General features: G+C 37.6%; 1 protein-coding gene across 1 annotated transcript in view; it reads left to right on the forward strand.

Moving 5' to 3' along the window:
* The window catches only part of ADGB (androglobin), a 119,934-nt gene extending 101,578 nt beyond the window's left edge, over positions 1 to 18,356 (forward strand). Inside the window, exons 29-35 of the mRNA XM_055714125.1 lie at positions 1,202 to 1,313; positions 8,111 to 8,241; positions 9,877 to 10,032; positions 12,426 to 12,534; positions 14,611 to 14,713; positions 16,096 to 16,279; positions 17,902 to 18,356. Of these exons, the coding sequence (XP_055570100.1) occupies positions 1,202 to 1,313; positions 8,111 to 8,241; positions 9,877 to 10,032; positions 12,426 to 12,534; positions 14,611 to 14,713; positions 16,096 to 16,279; positions 17,902 to 18,093 (987 nt within the window). The 3' untranslated portion in view covers positions 18,094 to 18,356. The remainder of the gene's footprint in view (positions 1 to 1,201; positions 1,314 to 8,110; positions 8,242 to 9,876; positions 10,033 to 12,425; positions 12,535 to 14,610; positions 14,714 to 16,095; positions 16,280 to 17,901) is intronic.
* The last annotated feature ends 5,170 nt before the right edge of the window (positions 18,357 to 23,526 follow it).

Consider the following 23,526-nt stretch of genomic DNA (forward strand, 5'->3'; position numbering starts at 1 on the left):
TTCCAAGTCATTGGGGTTTGGGAAAACAAAACAAAAACCCAAACCAAAACAAAAAAACCCCCCACACCCTAAACGATGAAGGGGTACTGGTAATTCTTTTAGTACATGTGGAAAACTAATATTCTGAAGGAAGAACAAGGAATCCAAAATTAAGGTTGTTGATAGCTTCTGAATGAAGCTATGGAGAAAGGATCATGTATGTATATGAATAAGTAAGGAGGAGTCATTTTGGTTTTCAAATGAAGGTATATTCAGTCTTTAGATATTCTTCATTTGCCAGGTCCAATTCAAGTATAATTTTCAGCTAAGGGCCAAAACCAACTAGTAATGAAATTAAACTTCTGACGCTTCAATGTGAGTTTTCTTTGAAATATGATGTAAGAGAAGGCCACCTCTAACAGTTTTAATAGACCTGTTGCCAGTCAGGTGAAAGCTTTAGTAACACACACACTAGCTGCTACTTGAGCAGAGTTTCTCGGAGACAGATGTCAAAAATGTGGATTTTTCTTGACTTCACCTAGTATTATTTGTCTTAGAAAAATAACATTTCTTTTCTAAAATAATTCTTGATTCTCTGTCTCCAAGTGTTTCTGTACTGTGATTTTTCCTGATAACGGATTTAAATTGCAGCAAAATATTCAAAGAAAGAGAAAAAAAAGGTTATTGAGAAATAAATTCCACAGTTGTTCCTTTGATATGGAACTGGCTTTAGAACTTGGAAAACCATTTTTAAAGAGAGTAATTTCCTGTTCAGCGTAGAAAATGTTTCAAATAACCCATGGACCCTGTCACCTCTACCTCAAATTAAGACATTATTGAGTACTTTTATTAGGGCTCAAAGCCCTTTAGTAGGTCTTAAATTCAAAGACAAAAGTCTTTGTTTTAGTACAGGACATACATAGGAAAGTTACATGGAAATCTTACAGGAATGTAGGTCCTTGTTGTATATCCCAATTTAGTTTTACTTGATAAACACATGAGTAATTGTTTCATTTCACAGAAATGAAAATAAAATCTGTGGAATTAATGCTAATTTTTAAAGCTTCTTGTGAATACTTTAATGGTGTAAGCTTGTAAATTTAACAATGTGTTTTGTTTGCTGAGTTCAATAGCTGGCAGTTTACTAACCTACAGGACTTTTGAACGGTTACTATAATTGTTAAGCCTTCAGCATGTTAACATACTGCATTTTCTTTCACAGTCTCACAAGTATATCATACAAGCATTGGTGTTGTATAATAGTTGGCCACTTACTGAGAGTCAGTCTCTGTTTGTTCAGGAACTGAAAGAAATGGAGAAAAATTATATCAAAGGTACGTCAATCTAAGTGTGTATTCAGTCAAATGCATCATTTGATTTTAAAAAAGGGTGACATTGCTACAAGCCAAGACCATATGACATTTTTCTCTTTTATTCATGGCTTGAGTGCAATAATTGAGCAAAAAAGCTCTTTGTTGTGTTGTTCATAGAAATGAGATTTGATTGCATGACTGTATACCTTTAGTTCCTAAATTACAGAGAAGTCAGAGAATACTTTACAAAACTCACCTGAGCTTCATAGGGCTTAGCTTTAGGTAGGGATCTGGAACAGCTGTAGTATAACTGCTTCTACAGTCAGAGACCGATGGAGTATAACATAAAGGCACAGTGCCCAGACAAAGTACATCCAAACATAGAAGTTTCTACTGAAACTAGAGAAACGTGTGCTGGTAATTTAAGAAAATGCACTGACAAGAGGGGGGGGAAAGGCCTCTTATTGGATATGTATTACTTCTGTACTGCTAGGAGAATTTAGGCAGGAGGCCAGACTAGGAAAGGTCCCAAGGATAAGCTGTGTATTCAAGACGGAATGGGGACAGAGAAATTACAGCAGTTTTTCTTTTTTTTCTCCATATTCTCTTAGCATTTCTTGTTAAGGGACAGAAATAAACCCCAACACATATTAAAAGCAGTTAGAATACTAGTCAGTATCCTTAGAAATTAGATAAATGTCTCATCTTGCTTCTCCTTTTGTCCCTGGGGCTGACACAGAACGATTTAGATCTTAATTATGTTAGAGGAAAATTTATCATGCTGGATCCAGCAGCCCAAGAGAGGCAAGGCTGAAGATACAGCCCCAGCAGGAACACGCACACAGGACACACACACACTACGTATATACATACATTCATTGCCAGCTACACAGATCACAGACAAATGCTCAGAGCACTCAGACTGGAAGTCCTTTAGAGAGACTATATATCTAGGGTGGTTCCTTCCAGCAGCTGGAGTTAGACACCTAGTCTACCCAGTTGCTGGCCCCTGGATCTCACATGAGCTCCTGAGGCTGCAGCCTTACTCCAGCTGCTGGTGCAGATCATCACACACACACACATGCGCACACACATTCAACTGACTCCCCTGTGCTCTCACCCCTAGATTTCTACAGAGCCTAAAATATTACTTTCCACCATTCATTCCACCACCACAATTCACATTTCCCATATAATTAATATAAAAGTTCTAGAACTCAATTTTTAAAATATGAGCTAAGGTTAGATCATTTGCATTATCCTTCTTCATATATATATATATATATATATATATATATATATATACACACACTTGCTAATACCCTTACATTTTCTTAGGAAGAGTTGATCTTTATTTATTAGTGGTATTTCTCACTTCTTACTTTGGTTACATATTTCTTTTTAAATGGCTGGTCGTATTTTTTAAAAAAAATTCTGATACCTTAGACTTTATTCAGATTCAGCAGCAGTAATTGCTGACATATATTTTTTCATTTCTTATTTTTAAGATGAGTGTAACATTTGAGATTTTTGCAGTCGTTTCTCAGCTAGTGTTACAGAACTTTTACGAAGACGTATCTTGTTGATTTACTATAGTCCCTATCCAATTTCAGTAATATTTCAAGAGCTATCTCATGTAGCCTTACAGGCCTGTACACAGCTTTTTTAGTCCGGATTTCACCTGCTTTTAGTTTGTTGCATTCTTTACAAAATCATCGTTTCTTCCTAGGTGACTCCGTTTATTCCCCTCCTTTTCCCTTTACTGATAGACTGCTTCTTACAACAGACATCCTGTGACATTGCCTTACCCTCCTGAGTCAGCTGTGTAGTAACAGCTTACACTTAACACACCAGTCGTGCTATACCATAGTCTGTAAAACTGAAGGTCAAAGGGGGTCACTTGATCTCTGAGTTTCTTCACTAGTTCTCAGCTGTTATTACTGAAGCTTGTCAACATCAGCAATATTCTCATGCTTCATTCAAGGTAGCAGTATTCCAGTTCATAGCTCCCCTTCTCCACCCTGACTGATGCTTCAGCTCATTTGCAGTCAACCATATTCAAGCTGCAGTCAAGGATAATGAGGACTTTGCTCTTAGGATTCTTTTTAAATATGGTGTTTTTTGTGTCCTCTCACAATTGCTGACTTTCAAAGTAACCCAAATACATTTCACAGTTCATATTAACTGGGTGTTTCTGTTTATACAAGGATACCAACAGATTGCCCCGTTTAAAAACAAAATATATCATAAAGTTTAAACACCAACACTTATGATATTTACTAATTGGCATTTATTTTATGTATGCCTATTAACAGCAATATTTATCTGGAATTCTTACTATAGTTAAGTATTTTGGGAAAAACATTTAATCTGTGAATCTTTTTTTGATTGTGAACTAGTCTTAAAGCAATTTAAAAGCTGAGCTTTACCATTTGAAGCTGGCAGCAGCAGTTGTCAAACACACAATTCATGTAATAGCAGTGTTGGTATGTAATCAAGGCATCCTCTCACCATGTGATTTTCAAGAAAGCTGCAGCAAGCCAGGTGGAAAATTCCTGCCACAAATTTTCACCTTTTCAGGTATCACTTCTTCATGTAAGACAACAGTGCCATCTGGAGTTAGTTTTGTATTAAAGCTAATTTATCATGGCAAAAGCATATTTTGGCTTTGGATTAGCATTTACTAAAGTCTTTTAAACTAGTCTGCCTTTAAATGAAAACCCATACTACTATACTCTCCTTATTCACCAATATTATAAGTAATTTTAAGAACATTTTTGCAGAAAAAAAATAATAACAAACAGCAAATACAAAATACAAAATTATCATAGCATCTGTAAACTGGAGAATTTTCTTCCCTAATACTACAGTTTGGCAGTACTTGTAAAAAGGACTGTGTTAGCAAAATTTTTTTTCATTACTAATATTTAATCATATTTATTATATATGAAATCTCAATAAATGTTTTATTAAAGAGCACATTGCACACACAAAACATTAAAATGGCATTAACCAGGAAAACCCAAGTATGCAGAAATTAGAAAGTGCCAGATAGTTCATTATTTATACAGTCTTCATTCTTTTCTCTCTTCTTTTTCCTTTTTCCCCTTCCATTGGGAACTGTTAATGGGGCAAGACTTCAGTGGAAAAATAGTAAAAAAATATAAGGTCTGGATAATAATTCTTGTATAAAAAGGGGGAAAATAGCAGGCAGTCTTGCAACTGCTGATACCATTTTAAGTTGCTTGGCTGTGCATACAAAATTATTTTAAGATTTGTTTTCTACATATGGTTTTCAGCTACTGTCTTTTTGAGTTCTTTGGTTTTACTTTTCCTGTAGTAAGATCAGTTTTGTTGTGCAACTGTCACAACCCAGAGTTGAATCACCAGTGCACTGAATGCTGCCTGCAGCATGTATTTTGTATAGTGCCTTAAGTTGACCAAGAGTGTTAGCTGCTGCTAAGAGAAGGCTGTCTATCCAACTGGGAGAACAGTGGGAGGTAGGGTGCCCAACCCAGGCAGTAGAGGTCGGTTTGAAAAGGCAGGAGAGGCAATGATCCTTTGGATATTCCTATTTTTTTCTCTTCATGCGAAGCACAGCATTTCACAAGGAGTTTAACAGGATGTTCAGTTCCTCCTCTCGTTATATCTTTCCCACCTTGCCTTTCTGTAGTGATTAATCATTTGCCTGGTGTTCAGTGAAAAAATAGGTCACTGAGGATATATGATGGTGCTAGGGTTTAAAGACCTGTAGACCCCTAAGCCATGCTCTACCCCCACCCTACTCCTGCCACCATATTGGTGGTTTGGTTCTATCCTGGTGTCTTTTTACTGCTACTTCAGCATCTGGATGAGCCCAGCTTCGGAAAGATTTGTCATGTTGCTTTCTGTTGAGAATCTTTCTGAGTGTCCAGTCAGAGACAGCAAAAGGCAACGTCTGAACTTCTTGGTCATTTCCTAACCAAACCTGAAAGCCTGTCATGGGGCAAGTAACAGTCATTTCTGCCAACTACTGAGTAATCCCACTAAATGCTCAGAGCCTGTTTTGGACAGTGGGAGCATAGCAACTTCTCAAAGAAAACTTTAAAGGACTCCTTTGTATTTTACCTATGAATAAGATACATGTTCTGTAATTTTAATTTCATAAATCAGGAGTAGCTGTCTATCTTACCTAAAAAATAGAATTGTATCTCAATCTGGAGTTATGAGTTTCAGATAGGAATCACTTAGGGTAATTATTTAGGGTGTCATAGATAGGACATCTGACTGGATGATCACTATGGTCCCTTCTGGCATTAGACTAAATGAATCTTGGCGGAAATAATTGCAAAGTGGTAGAGAATCTAATTTTAAGAGTTGCTGTCAGCTGTTTGTCATCACTGTCAATTGGTGTGATGCCCAAGCTTTTCTCGGTGCCACACACATACAATAACTGCCACTGAGAGTTTGTGATGATTGATGCATAAGCTGTGAGCTTTCTGTATCATCTCCCTGCCTTTCTTCTTATCATATCCCATACAAAGCATTTGCCTGACTTTGTCCTTGGAAAAGCCCCAAGGAACTGCTCACATCCCCCGTACAGACAGTGGGCTGCATGCTATAGTGCCAAACTGCAGCCATGCTCCCTCCAAGGAATATCTGGAGAATGATCCCAAAACCAGGGAGACTGCCTGCCCTGCTGAGGGAGGGAAGAGGGCTGGGGGAACCCGGGCAGCACTGCCATACCATGAGCTAAGCGAGCTCAACTGAATCCTGCCCTAAGCCTTCTTATCTGGAGTTAAAGCAAAATGCCTCACCTTGTTTCATACGCTTGTTTGTTATGTATTAACTTCTCAGTGTATGCAGTAAGTCCAGAGCATCAAAATGTTAAAATTCTGAGCTGTACAATATTTATAGAAGCCAGACAAAGCTGGTGGTATTTCATGACATAGAAGTCTTTGTCTGATATAATTTAGCTAAAGACACTGAGTGTCTCCTGAGTGTTTGTATAAACAATAAATAATTAATATTTAAAAATTAGTAATTCACTGAATAATGCATGTACACCAGCCTGATTCATGGTGCTAATATGTTATGATAATGTGAAATTAAATGGAAAGCCATTTAGGTAATGATATTATAACTTCAAATAATGTCATCACTATTTATTTTATATTTGCATTTCCTCTGGAGCTGTTTTAGTATCTTCAATATTTGTGGAGACCACTTTAATTTTTGCTTTCATTCTTTAATGTATACTTTGGTAGCATTGAATCAATTTAAGCTTAGCACTTTGGTGCTGTTGTCCATTCTTTAAGTAGCATGAGGACATAAGAATAATAAATAGAACTTAATCATAAACACATCTATAATGTATGATGTATTACACATATATATCTTATAATATGTATTTGTATGTGTGGTTAGAATCATAGAATCATTTAGGTTGGAAAAGATCTTTAAGATCTTTGAGTCCAACCGTTAACCCAGGACTCTCAAGTCCACCACTAAACCATGTCCCTATGCACCACATCTACACATCTTTCAAATGCCTCCAGGGATAGTGACTCAACCACTTCCCTGGGCAGCCTGTTCCAATGCTTGGCTATAAATATGTTTCTATATATTTAATATTTACAATTTTATATATCCATATATCCTCAACCATGACATTGCAGATCTGATCCAAAGCTCATTAATCATGCAGCACAGTGATTGTCATCAGTGGAAAGAAATTAGAAAAGAATAGCATTGAGTGAAAGGTATCTTATTATTATTGTCACATTATAAAACACTCATTTCCTCTTTTTTCGAAGATAAATCCTCTGTTTTATTGTACTGACTAAATCTAGGTTTTCAATAATTGTTTTTATGTTTTAAGTACAGAGAAACAGAGATTTCAGAGTCACATCTTTAATCTTTCTCATAGTGTTGTGGGTCCTTTCCAAGTTGTTTCAGTTGACATATTCCTTATGCTATTAATGCTATATGCTATTACAGGCTTTATTTATTAATTTATTCTAATGAGAATATGACATGCATGGTCTTCATAACAGCTCCTACCAACTAAGACAGTGCAGAATAAGTGTTGCAAATGTCAATTCTCAGTATCTTTAATTCAGACATATAGCGTATGTATGTGCTGATAAAATAACAAATCCAAAATGTTCTTAGGTAGTTCTGAATGATAATTTTTAATGATCTTAAATATGCAGCAAATATCAGATATTTTTATTTGCCTTAACTTCCTTGAATTTTTGATGGGGTGTATCTTCCCTTCTGCACTTTACACTTTCAGGCTTACAAGGATATGAGACACTGAGAACATTGGCTTCACCTGCTTTGAGCTTCTCACCTGCCTGGTGCATAACACTGACAGAGATTGTATGAGCCTATATAAGAGAAGTAAGACTCAGGCAGTGATTCTGTACCTTGCAGTCTTTGGACTGACCCATACACAAGGCAACAGTGCAGTGACTTGATGTGTAGGGACCATGGCAAACTCACAGTTAAGCCCAGGGTAGAGTGCTATTTAGGACAGATAAGCCTGTCCACCTTATAAATCTGTTTTTAAAAGTTGTTTTGTTGCCATATTCTTTCTTGGTCCACCAATAAATATTAGTGTAGTACTTGAAAGTGTCCACTAATTAACTGACTCTTCTTTGTGTCTCTGTATGGCTGTTTTGTGCTGTTATTCCACCTGGCTTTTATATGGGGAAATAAATTAATGGATGACAATGGTATCCTCTAATTCATCACACATCATAACTACATCTGAATAGCATATGGGGAAAAGCATACGGAGCATAGCTTTCCTCTAATGCCCAATTATTTTGAAGGAAAAAAGTCTGCAAGTATTCCTAAACCAACCAGAAAATCAAAAGATAAAGCATCTGAGAAGACAGAAAAAGAGAGGTCCAGTAAAGAAAGAGGATCATTTCTACATCTTGCATCTCCACCTGAATCTCAGGTGAGAACAAAGCCAAAAATTGGGTTTGTTTCAGGTCTGCAGATCAGTATTAATAGCTCTTTTACTGTATCCTTTGCATTTCTCTATGGCCTGCTTTGCCACCTTCTTAGCTTTACACTGAGAGAGACTGAATGACACATGTAAAAGACAGGCATCCTGTATTTAGAGATGCAATGTGCTCCTTTCGTGTTTATCTGTAAAGCAACTACTGTATTAAACCTTCTGTCTCTGCTGAAGGTTTAATAAACTCCATGAATTTGCCATATTCACATCCCATTATTCCCTCATGGTAGTGGTTTTCATGAGTTCCCAGGGACATGCAATAGGTCTTTCTGCAGCAGTCAGTTCCTGTCTCATATGTCACAGTTGTCATTAACTTGCAGACGTACGATGGCAGAAAAACTGGTACCTGCTTGCAAATTCTTCTCATCTGTGGTGGGATAATCTGAGTGTTCTGTGGCTGACAGAAAGGCTACTGCCAGCCTGTATGCCTTAAAAGGAATAATTAACTCTATTGATTGTGAACAGATTAATGGAAGGCAAAGAAGAAACTGGCAGCTCCTCATTTAATGGTATTACTTTTGCTGGGAATTTTGCTGCCTCATGGCAGGTAGTTCAAGGGGTGGGCATCTGCATAGAGTTTTTAATAAAGAAATCTCTACTGAATTGTTTTGTTGACTAAACCTGCTGCAGAGCAAACTTCCTTATGATTCATATCCACACCTAATTATACAGAGTTCTGGAACAGTGCTTTAACCCTTCTTTCAGAGCAGTCTGAGTGGCTGCAGTTGAGATTATTGGCCATAGAAATGCAGTGAAGCTTCAGGCTGTGTCAGATTTCTGCCTTGAGCTCCAATGACTGGGTACGCTAGGCATGCTGAGGTGATGGTTCTTGGGAGTTCTTTGGTCTGCCACTAAAATAGATGCGAGTTTTGAGGTGGGACTGCTTGCAGATAAGATGCCCACCTTCAGTCTCAAATAAAAGCTGAACTCCTATCTCTACTTCTAAATCTTGTTCTTAAAGATTCTGTAGATAGTATGGTTTTCAGAAGTATATACAGCACAATGTCTCATTCATTGCTCAGACAGCAGAATAGTCTCATACATTTCAGGCACTAGTTGTACCCTACAGTTCTGGATAAGTATGTATAGAGTTTGGGAAGTAACTGGAAAAAACCTGATGCCTCATAAGACAGAGCAAGATGTATTTCTATACAAAAAGCCTAATTGAATACAATAAGACTTCTAGTAGAAAAGCTTGTGGAAGAAAGGAAGGGGAAGGAGGGAAAGAAAAGAAAAAAGCTTGGCAGGGAGGTAAGACAACTGCATGAAAAATCGCTACAAAATACTCCTGTTCAGACAGACTGTTCAGAAGAACTGGGAGTGTGGAGCATGCTGTATGGGAGTTGGCAGAAGCATGTAAAAATAAAAACTCAAAGAGCTTTAGATGTTGCAAAGTAATTTCCTTTCCTTTGGCAGCCACTGTTTGTGTAGTAATGCCATGTCAGTGTGTATGAATGTATAATGTGTATCAGTCGGGAAAATTATCAAGATACAGAAACATAACTTCATCCTAAATAGTGGTAGTAAATGTAGACCAGTGAATACATTGTCTTTATAATACTTCACTTTCAGCAAGCCGCTTCAAACAAACCATACTGGACTTTACGTCTAGTTAGTGAACAGAGGCAGGCAGATGTTCTGGAGGTGAAGAAAGACACCCAGCGAGCAGATGAGATCAAAGCTATGAAACAAGCATGGGAGTCTGCAGAGCCAGGAAGAGCTATCAAGGTAATACCGGAGCGCAATCTTTGCCGTAATGTTTCTTCACAAGTTCCAGGAGCTGCTGTTATGGTAGAGCAGTTGCCACAACAGGGACCTGACTTCACATGGTTGTCCTCACCACAATGTGGAAGACAGGAAATCTTAACACAGCTTCAAGAATCAAAAGTGATTATGCGCATGAATTCTGGACAGCATTCCAGATCATCAACTTTAGACTTCTCTAGATCACTGAGATTCTGCTTTACAAAACAAAGTTTCTCCTTAGAAAGCCCACTACCTCCACACAATTGCAGAACTGCTACTTGTGACAAGTTTAATGTTTAGCGTGAACAGATTCTAGTGAGAAATAAACTGTTACAAACATGACAAAAAGATTTCTCTTGAAGAACTGGCACCTGGCCATATCATCACTCAAATTGTCCCCTGCAGCCAGGATTCCCTAATTCCTTCTGGGTTGCAGGTTACCCACGAGCCTGTACCTACTGTGCTGTATGAATTCACTGTTCTGGAGAAGCAACTAATTCAGATATCAGCTGCAGCTGGGCTCTTTTGACATGACGTATGCTTAAGATGGAAAAATAATACAGGTTCTTTCTAGCAAAGCAAAAAGTTACACTGCTGATTGAGAATTGGAAGCATCATTACCAAAAAAAGGAAAATAAAAGAACAAAATGCAGTCTTTAAACTTGCCTGTACAGTCAGTCCCAGTCACCACCACCACCACCACTGGCCATTGAGAGAAACCCAAGCTCAGAAGCATTTTGCCTTTTTTGTAGTACCTTTCAGAAATGAACCTCAGACATGGCTCTTCCCAGTTACACTTTCAGATCTTCTCAGTTCTCTTCAGTGTATCCAAACCCCAAATTTTTTCCTGACACTACTTTATTAAATTCTGATTTAAGAAGAGATACATTACTCTGCAGCTTTAATTGGCTGTGCTGAGACTGAAAATGCAAGTACAGCCTCCTAAAGATGAGCTGGAAATGCATCCCCTTTGATGTGTAGAGTCTCTTTAGCATGCTGGTTCTATCACTGTTGCCTTTTTCCATCAGAAAATCAACTAAATTACAACTAAAGGTTTCCATTTTAAAAGCCCTTTAGGTCTGTGACATTTTCCTAAAACAGCTATCGTTAAGCAAATTGCAGCAACTGCATGTGATATGCTAAAAAAAGAAGGTCTAAATTGGGGTTCTGCTATGCAGACTAAGGAATTTTCCTTTCTCCTTTCTTCCTGGTCACCCTGCCCCAATGCCTGCCTGTTCCAGGGGTCACATGCCCTTTGACTCTGGGAATTAGGTGCCTGGCTCCAGCCTGAACTTTGGCTTTGTTCATTCTGGCAATGAGCCCTTAAGAGAAAGCCCAGTGAGCCAAAGTCACCTTCTGAAAGGACAGGCAGAAGTGGTGATGCCAGGTTTTGTCATCAAAGGTAATTGCACTTGAAAGTGTTTGCACCCATAGCTCCCCTTTCTCAGAAGGAAATTTAAATCACCATGCTATAGAAGCTCCTAGGAGGAAGCAGTATTTCCCTAAGGAGGTGCAGTAGCTGTACGTATTCTGACCATACATTCAGCTATGAGGGAACCTTGCTTTTCAGGTTTTCGGTTGTTTGTTTCTATTTTCAAATCCAAAGATAATTTTATACTGCCCAGAGATAAGTGATTTTCCAGCGTTTCATTGCATGATGATCTTTAGTGTGACATCTTGGGACTGATTCAATGGGAAGGAACCCTAGCATCTTTTCTGATTCCAGCCCCAGGCAGAGTTACACACTGCACTCTGGCATTAGGTTTGTTATTGACAGCACTGTTTTCTCATCTGGGATATGTACTAAATATAGCCAGTATGCATCGAGCGGAGTGAAACCATTCAAAGTGTACTGCCTACATTTTATTTTAGTGAACGACCATCTCAAAAAGGTTTACTTAGGGGTTCTTACTCATATACTCAAGACACACTTGATAGAAATTAAAGATTAACTGTAAGTACTGATGCTAATTTAGTTCTCCTCTACACAGCACATTAAAACTAAACAAATAATGGTTCCAAAATATTCCTAGAAAAATTGGATGTTTAACGTTGATATTATTTCAGAAAAAAAATATCTATTGGAGAGCTGGCTTGAATATGACTCTGACATGAAATGTGGTCCTTTTGTGTTTATCTTTTTTTCTCCCCAATGTCTCACTAATGGTATTCCTTTTGTTAGAGGTGCAGTTTCATAGATCAAACCAGGGAAATACACTCACCAGTAATATAAAATAACATCGTCTCTCACATGCACTGGATTTGAAGATTTACTGTCTTATTGACTACTTATAGATTCCTACTTTTAAAAATTCTTTGGCATTTAAAGTATACAGTAGAAGTTTTCTTACCTGGATTAAAACTTTGATCTCTAGGCTTTTCAGGAACGCATGCGGTTTATTAATAAGTATGCTGACAGATACTCAGAGGAGCCCGTAGCTGGGACTGAGACTGCCACTTTAACACCTACTTCAGGAGAAAGAGGTAAGGGCGTAACTTTGTCAAGCGTGTCTTTGGTTCATCATCAGCATCTTAGAAAAGACTTCTGCATTAAATACTAGTAGTAAATGGATAGAGCAGCCCTGATAAAGGTGCCCAAATGCACCAAAAGGTGTCGTGCTTGGTCTCTATCTGCTCTAGTTTTAGTTGTTGCATTGCTCTGTTTTCAGACACAGATACAGCCTCATGGCTCTTGGAGGCTGCCAAGTTACCCTTAAGCAAACTGCAGGCAGTCCTTCTGTAGTAGAATTCTAACCCTGAGTTAACCTGAATTTTTTGGAAGTTCAGTGGAAAATAGTCCCTCTACTCCAAGTTAGTTACCAGAGGTCATTAGTGTTGAAATTTTTAAAAATTGTTTAGCAGCTGAAATAACATGTAAGACAGACAGTAATACTTCTAATACACATTTTCTTTATGTTAATGTTCATGGAAACTGTTCGTGGACAGTGCTCTGGAAGTAAGCTGTCAAAAACTGCATACTGAGTAGCATCAGCTTCCTGGCAGCTTCCATAAGTATTGTCTAATTTTATTTAGGGTTACAACTTCTATGTATTCTTCATTTGTATTCCCTGGCAATTACTGGACTCCTGAAAATTTGAACTGAGTGCAAGGATGTAAGGCTGTTTGTTGGGTTTTTTCTTCTGCAAATACTGCTGAGACCAGGCCATCACAGAAAGGGAAGTAAAATACCCATCTGATTGTGACAACATCTGGTCATGGCTCATCTGCATGGAAGTAGAATCTGTGATCAGTACATAACTTGTTAAGATTAGTATTTTTCCAGTCAGGTGAGTAATCCTCCCAGGAATGTTTCAGAACTTAAAGCAGAAGTAGTCCTCACCTTATGCTTTAGACAAAGACGTCATTAGTTATTTCTTGCATTCCAAAGGAACTTGAAAAAATATTATTTTCTCTAAGTTACTGGCTTGGGATTTCAAAAGTAATGGTTGTCTGCCAAGAGCTTTGTTCTAAACTAAGCATTTGGAGTCTAATACAAAGTCTCATGAAGTACAGAGGTGACACCCCGATGACTTTAAGTTGTTATGGTTCAGTTCCATAGACTGCAGTAATAGGCAATAATGTGCTTGACCATTTCTGTAATGTTCAGTATCTTAATGAGAATTTTTATGTTCTGGAGAAAACTTTCCTGATGGGCAGTGTCTAAGGCACTTCCAAAATCCATGACACCCTTCTAGACCAACAGAGAAGGCTGGTATATTTGTCTATGTATAGACAGAAAGTATAGAGACAGTACATTTTTTTAATGCTCAGAAAACTCCTATTTCCAGTGAGAAAATTCAAGTAACATTTTTTAAATGTTTTAATTGATTGGTACTATAAGTAGAGTAATAAGAGAGGATTTATGGAAACAAACTACCCCAGTCAATGTTAAATCTCATAAAATTTTACAGGGATTTTTAGCCCATCCAGGTGAACCAAAAGAAGGAAGCATTGGAATAATCACAAGGCAGCTCAGCATAGTGGCGTGCTTAATATCAGATACATCATTATATTGAATGGTACATTAAAGCATAATATGGTTACTATACATGTGATTAAAAAAATTCAAGACTTCTGAATGAGAATTTTAAGTTGTCATGGGACCTTTCTTCTACAGACCAGTACTTCCCAAAGTAAATCTTTGCCCAAAAGTGCACATCATTAATTTTTTTTTTAACTACAGCCAGGACTGAACAATCATATTTTGGTAGATTTATTTTTAATAAAAGAATGTGATTCCTTGCTGCTTAGAAGTTGTTCTTATATTCTTTAGGCAATTTAAATTGAACATTCTTGCTTAGATTTACAAACCTTCTTGAGTATTGTGGATTTAGCTAAAATACATATATTAATTTCAGTCTAGCATGCGTGGGTTTTTGCAGCATTTTTGATTCTATCATGAGTGTTGGAAATAAAAAGGCAGAAATATTATATCCTTTCCAACCCATACTCTCACTTAATAATGTACTCTGCTAAGCCAAAAGAAGAAAAAACTATGCAAGAATTTAGATGGAACCTCCTAGCAAAACTGCATAACTGGTTTAATTTGTTCTGTTGTAGATTCTTTTACCACAGGAAAGAAAGCATCACAAGAAGCTACTGACTCAAGCTTACAAAAGCAGCAAAAAAAATGGGAGCCTATAGACCTTAGTCCTTATATGAGGTAAACAGCAGGAAAACTTAAGTCCCAGTGAAACACCAAAATGAACAACTAGCTAAGGATTTTCATATACAGAAATCAGTAAATGCAATATAATTTTTATGCATTTGTATCCTATCTGTAATTGGATGCAGTATAGTAGGTGTGAATTTAGGCTTTATCCTTCACATGCCACTGAAGTAAGCTACTATTCTGTCACATGCTTGTTAGAAGTTGCCGTGAAAATCCTCAGCCATGTTTTACCTGTCCTTTATGTTGTGTACACAAAATCACTGAGTAGTGAACGCAAAAGTGTAGAGGTAGATCAAGATACAGTTTTCAGCTTTGATTTTCCTGGTATGGATGTTTTTTAAAATCTGTGTTTTCCTACATTCAGTTATAATTTACGTCCTTTCCTAATCATAACACATCAAAGATGCTGAGTCACTGCACTGCAAGTAATGAGTATGTGATGTAAAAACTTGAAGAAAATGCATGTGCAGGCAAAGATGACCATTTCAGTGGTCATCTTGAAAGAAGCACATATCAAGTTTGTCAGGATGTGATGCTAGATTCAAATAATATATTTTTAAAATGCAGTTCAGTTCATAATAATAGTTATTAGCTGAAATAATTATATTATTTCTTTATTCAAAAGAACTATATTCTTTATTACATGTGCTAATATGAACTTACCTAGCTAATATACATGCATCTGCATGTTTGCTGTGCTGCAGCTAGAACCCAGTTCGTGCTTAAATCCATTTGTATTCAATGTGGCATTTATACAGCAAATTGATTTTCAGTAAGACCTTAGAACACGCTGAAAAAAAATCCTCAAATTTAATTTTAAATTGAAAAGGAAACTGGTGTTATATTGAAGTGAATAACATTAAAACAATAGAAAATATGGAAAAATATCTTCCACAGGCATTTCATTTGCCTCCAACTCATTGACTTATACACTAGTCATTTAAGTCAAATTATAAAAATATATTATACACTTAGTTTCCATTATGCCAACAGGAAAAAAAAAAACCCAACAAACCAAAAAACCCAACATTTGTCCCAATGCTGAATTAAAATACCAAAAACTTCTGGAAATACTTCTTGCAAATTAAAAATAAGTGTCACATCTATGAGTTTTTCATATGTTCAAAGATAGGCATGATTTTACAAATATTTTTTTAAATAGACATTCAAGTATGAGAAGACCTGGCCTTAGGAATGTACTTACTTATTGGTGATATATATAAGCAGAGGAAAAGTGACTCCTTAACCTTATCTAACCATACAATGGTGACATTGAAGTATATATGCCAAATGTATGACTATAAGTGTAACGTAAAATATACATCCCCAAAATTATATTTGAAATGAGAAAAATATCTTTGTATTTCCTTCAGAAAAACCATGCCTGAGTCTGTGCTAAGAAATGAGTCTATCATTCAACAGCAAGAGATACGTAAAGCAGAAAAAATCAATCATTTTAGGGAACTTCGAGAGTTGGCTTTCAAACAAAGAGAAAAAGAACAAAATGCCAGAGCTTTATTGAAGCAAAATATACTTGAAATGTATGAGAATCTGCAGGTAAGTTTTCAAGATTACTTTCTGGTAACTATTACTGTGATATGCGCTACTAGTATGAATATCTTGATCAACCATTCTCAAGACTTTTGTATTCACTATCAATAATTAGAAACAGTGAAAAAGCTTGAAATTTCTTTTGGGCAAAGGTTAAAACTAAAGGTTCTAGGAAAAGAAAATAGTACTGTAGAACATCCTTAATATGATGGTCTTAGTCTTTTCTTGACCTAGCTCTTTGCAAAAAACTTTTAAGAATATTACCATAAAGGATAGTTATAAGTGAGAATAAATTAAGCATTTGACATATATGACCAGATGCATATTAGATAAAGCATCTCTGGTTTGGATTTTTTTTTGGTTATAAATTGTACAGGTACATGGCTTTTTGGAAAGTAATAAAGAACAAGATAATTTACATAGGAGGGCAAGTTGCTCCTAATGTGCCTTACTGCAAAGGTAGAGAAGGTTTTCCTGGAATATACATGACACCAGCAAACAAAAAATTGGTATTATTAATCCATTAAAAAATCATGTCTATAAATCATAGATTTGGTAGCATTAGTGTAGGATCCATTGTTAGGATTAACTCAGCATTGCACATAAAATTGGTATAAACATCTTCACAAAATTGGCTTAACCCTTGAGTGTCAACAGGAACAACAAAATGCTTTGTTACACAGCAGTGATAAAATAGCCCCAAGCAATCAGCTGGCGACTATTCAGAGCTCTTAAAACTGGTTAAGAGACAGTATACATAATTTTACATCAAACCAACCTATTTACAGAAATCACTTGAAAACATCTTCTTAACTTTCCAGACAGCCAATTTATATTACTTAACTACAAGTCTACAGGGTGCTATAGCTCTCTACCAGTGACTGATTGATCATAACAAGAATGCATGTCCAGGTGTCCAACCAGATGTTGCTAGGATTTTGGATGCCTAACATACCATACATTAGAAGGGCAAATTTTTATTAAGATCCTCAGGTCTTTCTAGAAAGAATGTCCATTAAAGTGTTTCACAGTGTGAATATAAAATGAGAGTTACTTGTGAACATGCATACTGTGCTGGTTAGCACTTTTACAGTTTTTTCATCTGCTGACCACAGAGGACTGTGTAAAGGTATCCCCATTTTCCAGGATGGAAATGTAAAAGAAAAAGTTTTCAGAAGTGTCCAAGTCCAGTTTGCCCTAAGTCTTGTTGAAGGTCTTGTGTGATTTAGGCTCCTTTAGTCTCTTAAAAGATTAAAGCTCCTAAGCCATTTTGAATTTCTGAAAACTAGATTTCAAGAGACCTGTTTAAGACAAAAAAGCAAGCCAGGAACTGAAGAGGGACTAGACCCAGATGGGTAACTAGCCTGTTGCCTATCCTCCTTTCACTCAATTAGCTTATTATGCCAGCAATTTAAAAAGGACTTTCGTTAACTTTCTCTCCTTCTTTATGGTGAAGAGACTGACATATAGCTGTGTCACTGTGACAAATAAATAAAAATACCTGTAAAAAGAAAAGGAGAGATGTCCTCCCTGTACTTACAGAGTGACAAAGTAAAACATAACAGGAAGGGTGCAGTTGCTTGTGATGAAATCAAGGTTCATGTGTTGGGGGGTTTGGTTTTGGCTAGGCGTCCTTAGATGAAACACGAGGCAGAATTCACAGCATTCGGGAAGCATACAGAAGGAAGCTGCTAGAGGCTGAGCGCAGAAAACAAGAAGAGTCGGAAGCTCATGAACCAGTGCTGCAAGCAAAGCAAGAGAAGAAAAGCCTAGATGCACACGAAAAAAGACCCAGAAAAGGTTTAGGGAAAAAAAAGTAATTGCTAGCACTTACTGAGTTGTACTTAACAGTTTGGGAAAGAAAGTTTATATGCAAAGATGGCAAAGAACGTTTGTTATTTTCCAGTATTTTGTGTCAGCTCTCTCACATTTTATCTCTTTGCCTGATGCTAGTGAAAAAACTGATCTAGTATTCTTCTTTATTTAAAAAGTATTTGGTATTTTGATTCTCACTCTATAAAGGTACTCACTACTATTAAAGCTTGTATGTTTTACTGGAATAAAATTTTGCAATAAAAATCCATATTCCGTTCAGATTCTTCTCCCAAACTGACAGTGTCTTTTGCCCTTTTTTTCGAATCAAAACAGATCTAGTCAAGAGTGAATCGGAGTTGAAACAGTGAATGTTATCTACCAGTTCTGAAGTCATTTAACTTGGCAGAAACATGAGCTCCTTAAGTGGATGATGATTTATGGAGCTTATAATAATTAGATAGTGGTATACAACACTTTTCATATGCAGGCATTGGAAGGCTTCCCAAAGACTGGTTCAGCAGGCACTCACAAGCTTTCTGTGTACTGTAATATTTTTCCCTTTCATCATTCTCTTGCTTTTGAAACTTAAAGTAACTCTCTGTAGTGGCGAACTCATGGTCTACCCTTCCAAGGCTTGTTGACTACTCCTTAAAACCCAATTATTGTTATTTTTCCTTAAGCTATGTTTTGCCCATGGTGGCTCTGCTCAAAGTGATTACAATAGATCCTTGGTTCCTAGACCTTCAGCTGGAATTTAAAAATGTTTCTTAAAGGCAGAACCAGTGTGGGAATGAAGTGACAATCACAGGCTTTCTAGATAAAGGGTGAAACATTTCCTCTAAGCTCTTGCTTCCATTAGCATAGAATTCCTATATTTTTTTTGTATTGTCATCAAACACAAAAAACTATGTGCATTCATACTCATTAGCTAGCACTCTGTACTTGGAGACAATGGTCAAAGTGTTTACAATGGTGAAAAACTCTCTCTAGACCAGACAGAGCTGTTTTAAATGGCTTAGAAGAGTTTTCTGTGTATCTAGTCACAAGCAGAACCTTGGGAAGTTTGACTTTGTATATATTGTATACATACAACATGTCCAGGGTGTCCAAAAGCATTTCATCTTCTAGGCAACATAAGAAACTATGAGACTTACCTATTTAATGCAAATCACAAGAAATTTTATCCTTTGCATTCTGGCTGCTGGTACCGGCTAGCCTTTGCATTTGAAACTAGCCTTTCCTCTGCATCTCCATGATGTATCAGATGTTCAGCTTCTGCTGGTTTTGCTCACTTCTGTTTTATCAGTACCTCTCTGCCTGGCGTGAACTTGACTCACTCCTCTATCCATTCTGTGATGTCTGTTCTTTGTAAATCGTCACACCTACACACCTGCTGTGATGTCTCTGCCTCCATTCGGCCTCCTTGCTCCCATACAATGAAACCGAAAATAACTGGCTTGAGTTGTCACACTTGAAAAGGAGGAATTGAAACCAGAGTCCTAAAACTGCACTGGTGTTTTTTATTTTGAGGACCAGGAGCTAAGTTCTGCTTTGACCCATACAGGTTGCAAATAAAGAGTCTGTCAGTCTTGTGCTAAAATTGCTCTGACATTGTCCTCTCTATTTTGGAATATGGGCTATACTGCTTCATAATATTCCATCTTGTTTCCATGGCAATAGCACGTGTTGGTTGTCTTCTTATGTGAATCTCTAATGAGCTTCTGTAGAGGAAGATCAAGCTGAAGTTCTGTTCTTGATGTCACTGTAAGCGCTATAATGACATTCTGTTGTAAAAATCAATCCAGTTCCATAAGCCAGCATAATCGAAATCTAAATGTCAAAAATTCAGCTAATAACCTGCATAATCATAACCCATCCCCACCTGGAATCAGTATAAACTGACTTAAACTCGAACACAGTGTACTCAGATCTACATTATCAAACCTAGTTCTGATGTTATACACAATTCTAAGCTTCATAATTTCCTCATTTTAAAGAGTAATGTGGCTTTGTCAAAATCTGCTGTGTGGTTTGTGAATGCCTCTGTTGGCTCATTTAGCATTTCAACAATGCAGATATGATGAGGGAGTGTATTACTGTCACACTGTTTAATTGCATGTACTTTGGAGTATGTAATATTTTAAGAAAAGCCAGTAGCAGTTTTATTAAAATCCTGTGCATATTCCAGAAGAACAAAATATCCACTTACCTCGCAATGGAGCCTGGGGGAGAAAGGCCCTTGTCTGGATTGTGCCAAAGAATTCACGTACATTGGACCCAGAAACAAGATGACCGATGACACAACGGCTTTTTACATGGCACACTATATTACAGGCTAAGTTAGTGGGGAAAGATGTACAAAACTGAAACAAAATTAAAAAATATTAAACAAACTAACCCCTGCCCTGTATTTCAAAACTGCCATTTGCAGTAATTTAAGGAGCCAACATGTTTAACACTTTACTGTAAAAAACAAACAAACAAACAAACTATATGTTGTGTTTTAATTGATAGGAGTGTTGCTTCCAGTTTGTAGACCACGTTGCCCAGAGTCTTAAGTGTGTGTTCACATGGATAAAGCACTTTTATTCTTTTGCTCTTTAGAAGTAAGACAGCTTTTAAGCACCACAATTTTATTACATTTAACCAGACTTTATATCAAAGGAATTTACTGCCTGTATTCAGTGCAACAAGTCCCTCAAATTCTGTTTTTACAGATCGTACATTTCAGGAATATGTCACGCTGCATCAAGCACTCCAATTTTCTTAAGATTTTCCATAATAAAACTCTGGAATTTGCATAGTCATTGTTCCTGCTCATACTCAGCTTGGCCATTCAGGGCAAATTCAGCAGGAGTGTAAGGACAAGTTTTAAATTATGTGCTTTCTTATTCAGTAAAGGACTGAAGCATGGGTTTCAGAACAGAACAGATAGGGAAAGCTTATCTGAATCAAGATGTGATTGCTCAGTATTTGAAGGTTGTTTTGGAGGCACAACAGAGGACTGGCTGCATCAAAACCTACTTTACCAGGTATCTGGTGGCTTCAAGTCACAGAAGAGAGGATTTGGAGTTGGGGGAGTGGGAGCAGGGCTTGAACAGTTGCCTTGTAACATTTCTTACAGAAAATCATCCCTAAGAAAGTTTGCACAGTTTGTTACTTACACAGCCTCTAATTTTTGTTCATGGAAGGACTCCGTGTAAGAAGAACAGCACAGATAACTATGTTGATCTCTAAATGTTGCAGTTTAGTGGTCTTGTGACTTGGAGAGGTGCGTACTTCTCCCCTGAAATTCCAGGTCTTACTCCTAAAGAACAGCATGGCAATAGCCATTTCTGTACATATATGAAAAGGATGGGGTACTCCAACAGTGCAGAAGTCCTGATCTGTCTCTGGCAGAAGACTGTGCACTTCTTACAGAGCTGGTCTCCCAATATTCTGGTAAGATTTTCTTTTCGTGTTCCTGTGATTCCCCCACACCTTAAGTGTCTCCAACTCATGAAAAATACAAAGCCAATTCCAATCTCTGCATTTAAAATTCTGTTAAACAGTCTCTTAGTATCCAGTCATCGCTGAGAACATGCACAAGGAGAAGCGGTTTCAGGAGCCAGCACAGTGGCATGTGAGAAACAAGCCTGGCTCTCCTCCTGTGGACCCGCTCTGCAGTGTTAGAGACCTGGTGAGCTCAGAGTTTAGGGCAACGCTGGAAATATTTAACAAGTATACTTTATGATTGTCTGGAATTTTGTAACGATTTAGAGCAGGGGGGCGTCTTTCAGAGCATCTTGAAGGTTGAGCTGCATTTTTGTAGTGGTAAAACAGAAAGAATTTGTTTACTGATTCCTGATACTTCTCTTTCGTATGAAGTATAGCCAGTTATACAAAGGAAAATGTCACTGTTCAACAGTTTTGAAAAGTTTTGATGGAAACTGCAAGTGTCACAGGAGAATGAAAACTTCTCAACATGTTAAGACTGCATTGTGAATAATCCCTAAAGAATTTCTGAGTTTACTTGCTTTACTTTAACATTTTAGGGAAAATGGTAGCATTCACAAAGTGATGCAGGTACCTGAGAAAGAAATTAAGTCTTTAACTTGATAGCCCAGTCTAATGGGGATTAACTCTGTAAAGACTTAATCACTTCTAATAATTCTTTGTACATGTGTTCTGCTAAGCTTTAGTGGTTGATCCTTTCCTTTTGACCAGCTATTATGAACTAGAAAGGATCTTTTTCATTAAAATGTGTATCTAAAGTTACTTTTTAACGCAAGTAGCTTCATTAATCTTCAAATTACTTGTCCCATCTGCTTTGCTTTAATTTGGCTGGCATTTACACAATGAATTACAGACCAAAAACCAGACCAAGCCCGCTCCAGGATGCCTTGCTGCTGAGACAAGCAATGTGCTGTGAAATCAGGCTCAGTTCTGAGCTGCCAGTCTGCTCAACCCGGCAATGTGCAATTTACGAGCTATGTAAGGTCTCATTTTAATTCAAAGAAGAGACACAGCGTTTATGCACATGCACAGCATTTCCCCTCCAAAAGGCAAGAAAAGTGTCTACATATTTTGTCTGGCAGAAAACATAAGAGAACAGCTTTGCATAATCACACAGCAGTTTGCAGAATGAAAGAAATCTCACTTTCAGAGTACTTTCTTCCTTTCATTCATTTCTTGAATCAGCCCTAATAGATTCACAGTCCAGGTAGTGTTTCAGTGATTTAAATATTCTTGTTATTTACAGAAAAGCAAGATGTTGTTGTCCTCCATCTCAAAGGAGGACAAAGACAAGAAAAAATTAGAAAGGCAGGGAAGGAGAGGAAACAGTCTGCATCACATGAAGTGAGACAATAGTACAAAAGAAATTTGCATTGAAGATGTTCTAGCCAAAATAAGAGAAAAGAGATGGAGGTGGGGGCTGGTCAGGTAGGATGCAGAACCTTTGATTTCTGTGCCAATAAGAATGTGGTTAGGGACAGTGGTTCAGGGACTGGCAGGCTAATCTGAGTGAGATAATGTACAGACCCAAGTGTAGCCAGGACATGTCACTTCAGGTCAGGTCTGGATGCACACTCCTCTCTGAAATCTGGGCTCCTCTGCCCCACACCTGAACTTCTCCCTAAGAGCAAGCATCAAAATGTTCAGTCTTTCAGGGACATGAGAGGTGTTTCCCTTGCACATGGTAGCCCAGTGGGTGCAGCACAGCCCATGGAAAGCAACAGCCAGGCTTCTGTACCCTCAGCCTGAGAAGTCAGAAGTGGACTCCATGGGTGTGCACCCCACTCAGCAGGCCATCACAGACATCTTTTCCAGCTACCCTTGAGTTGGGACCACTGTGCAATGCTCACAAGACCAGGTATGGAACACAGCAAGAAAGAGCCTGACTGTGTATGAGGCAACTCATTGCAAAGTTGGAACATATGAGGAGGGCTACAGCAGCT

The sequence above is a fragment of the Falco cherrug genome, chromosome 6, assembly GCF_023634085.1.
Source record: "Falco cherrug isolate bFalChe1 chromosome 6, bFalChe1.pri, whole genome shotgun sequence".
In the NCBI taxonomy this organism is placed as follows: Eukaryota; Metazoa; Chordata; class Aves; order Falconiformes; family Falconidae; genus Falco; species Falco cherrug.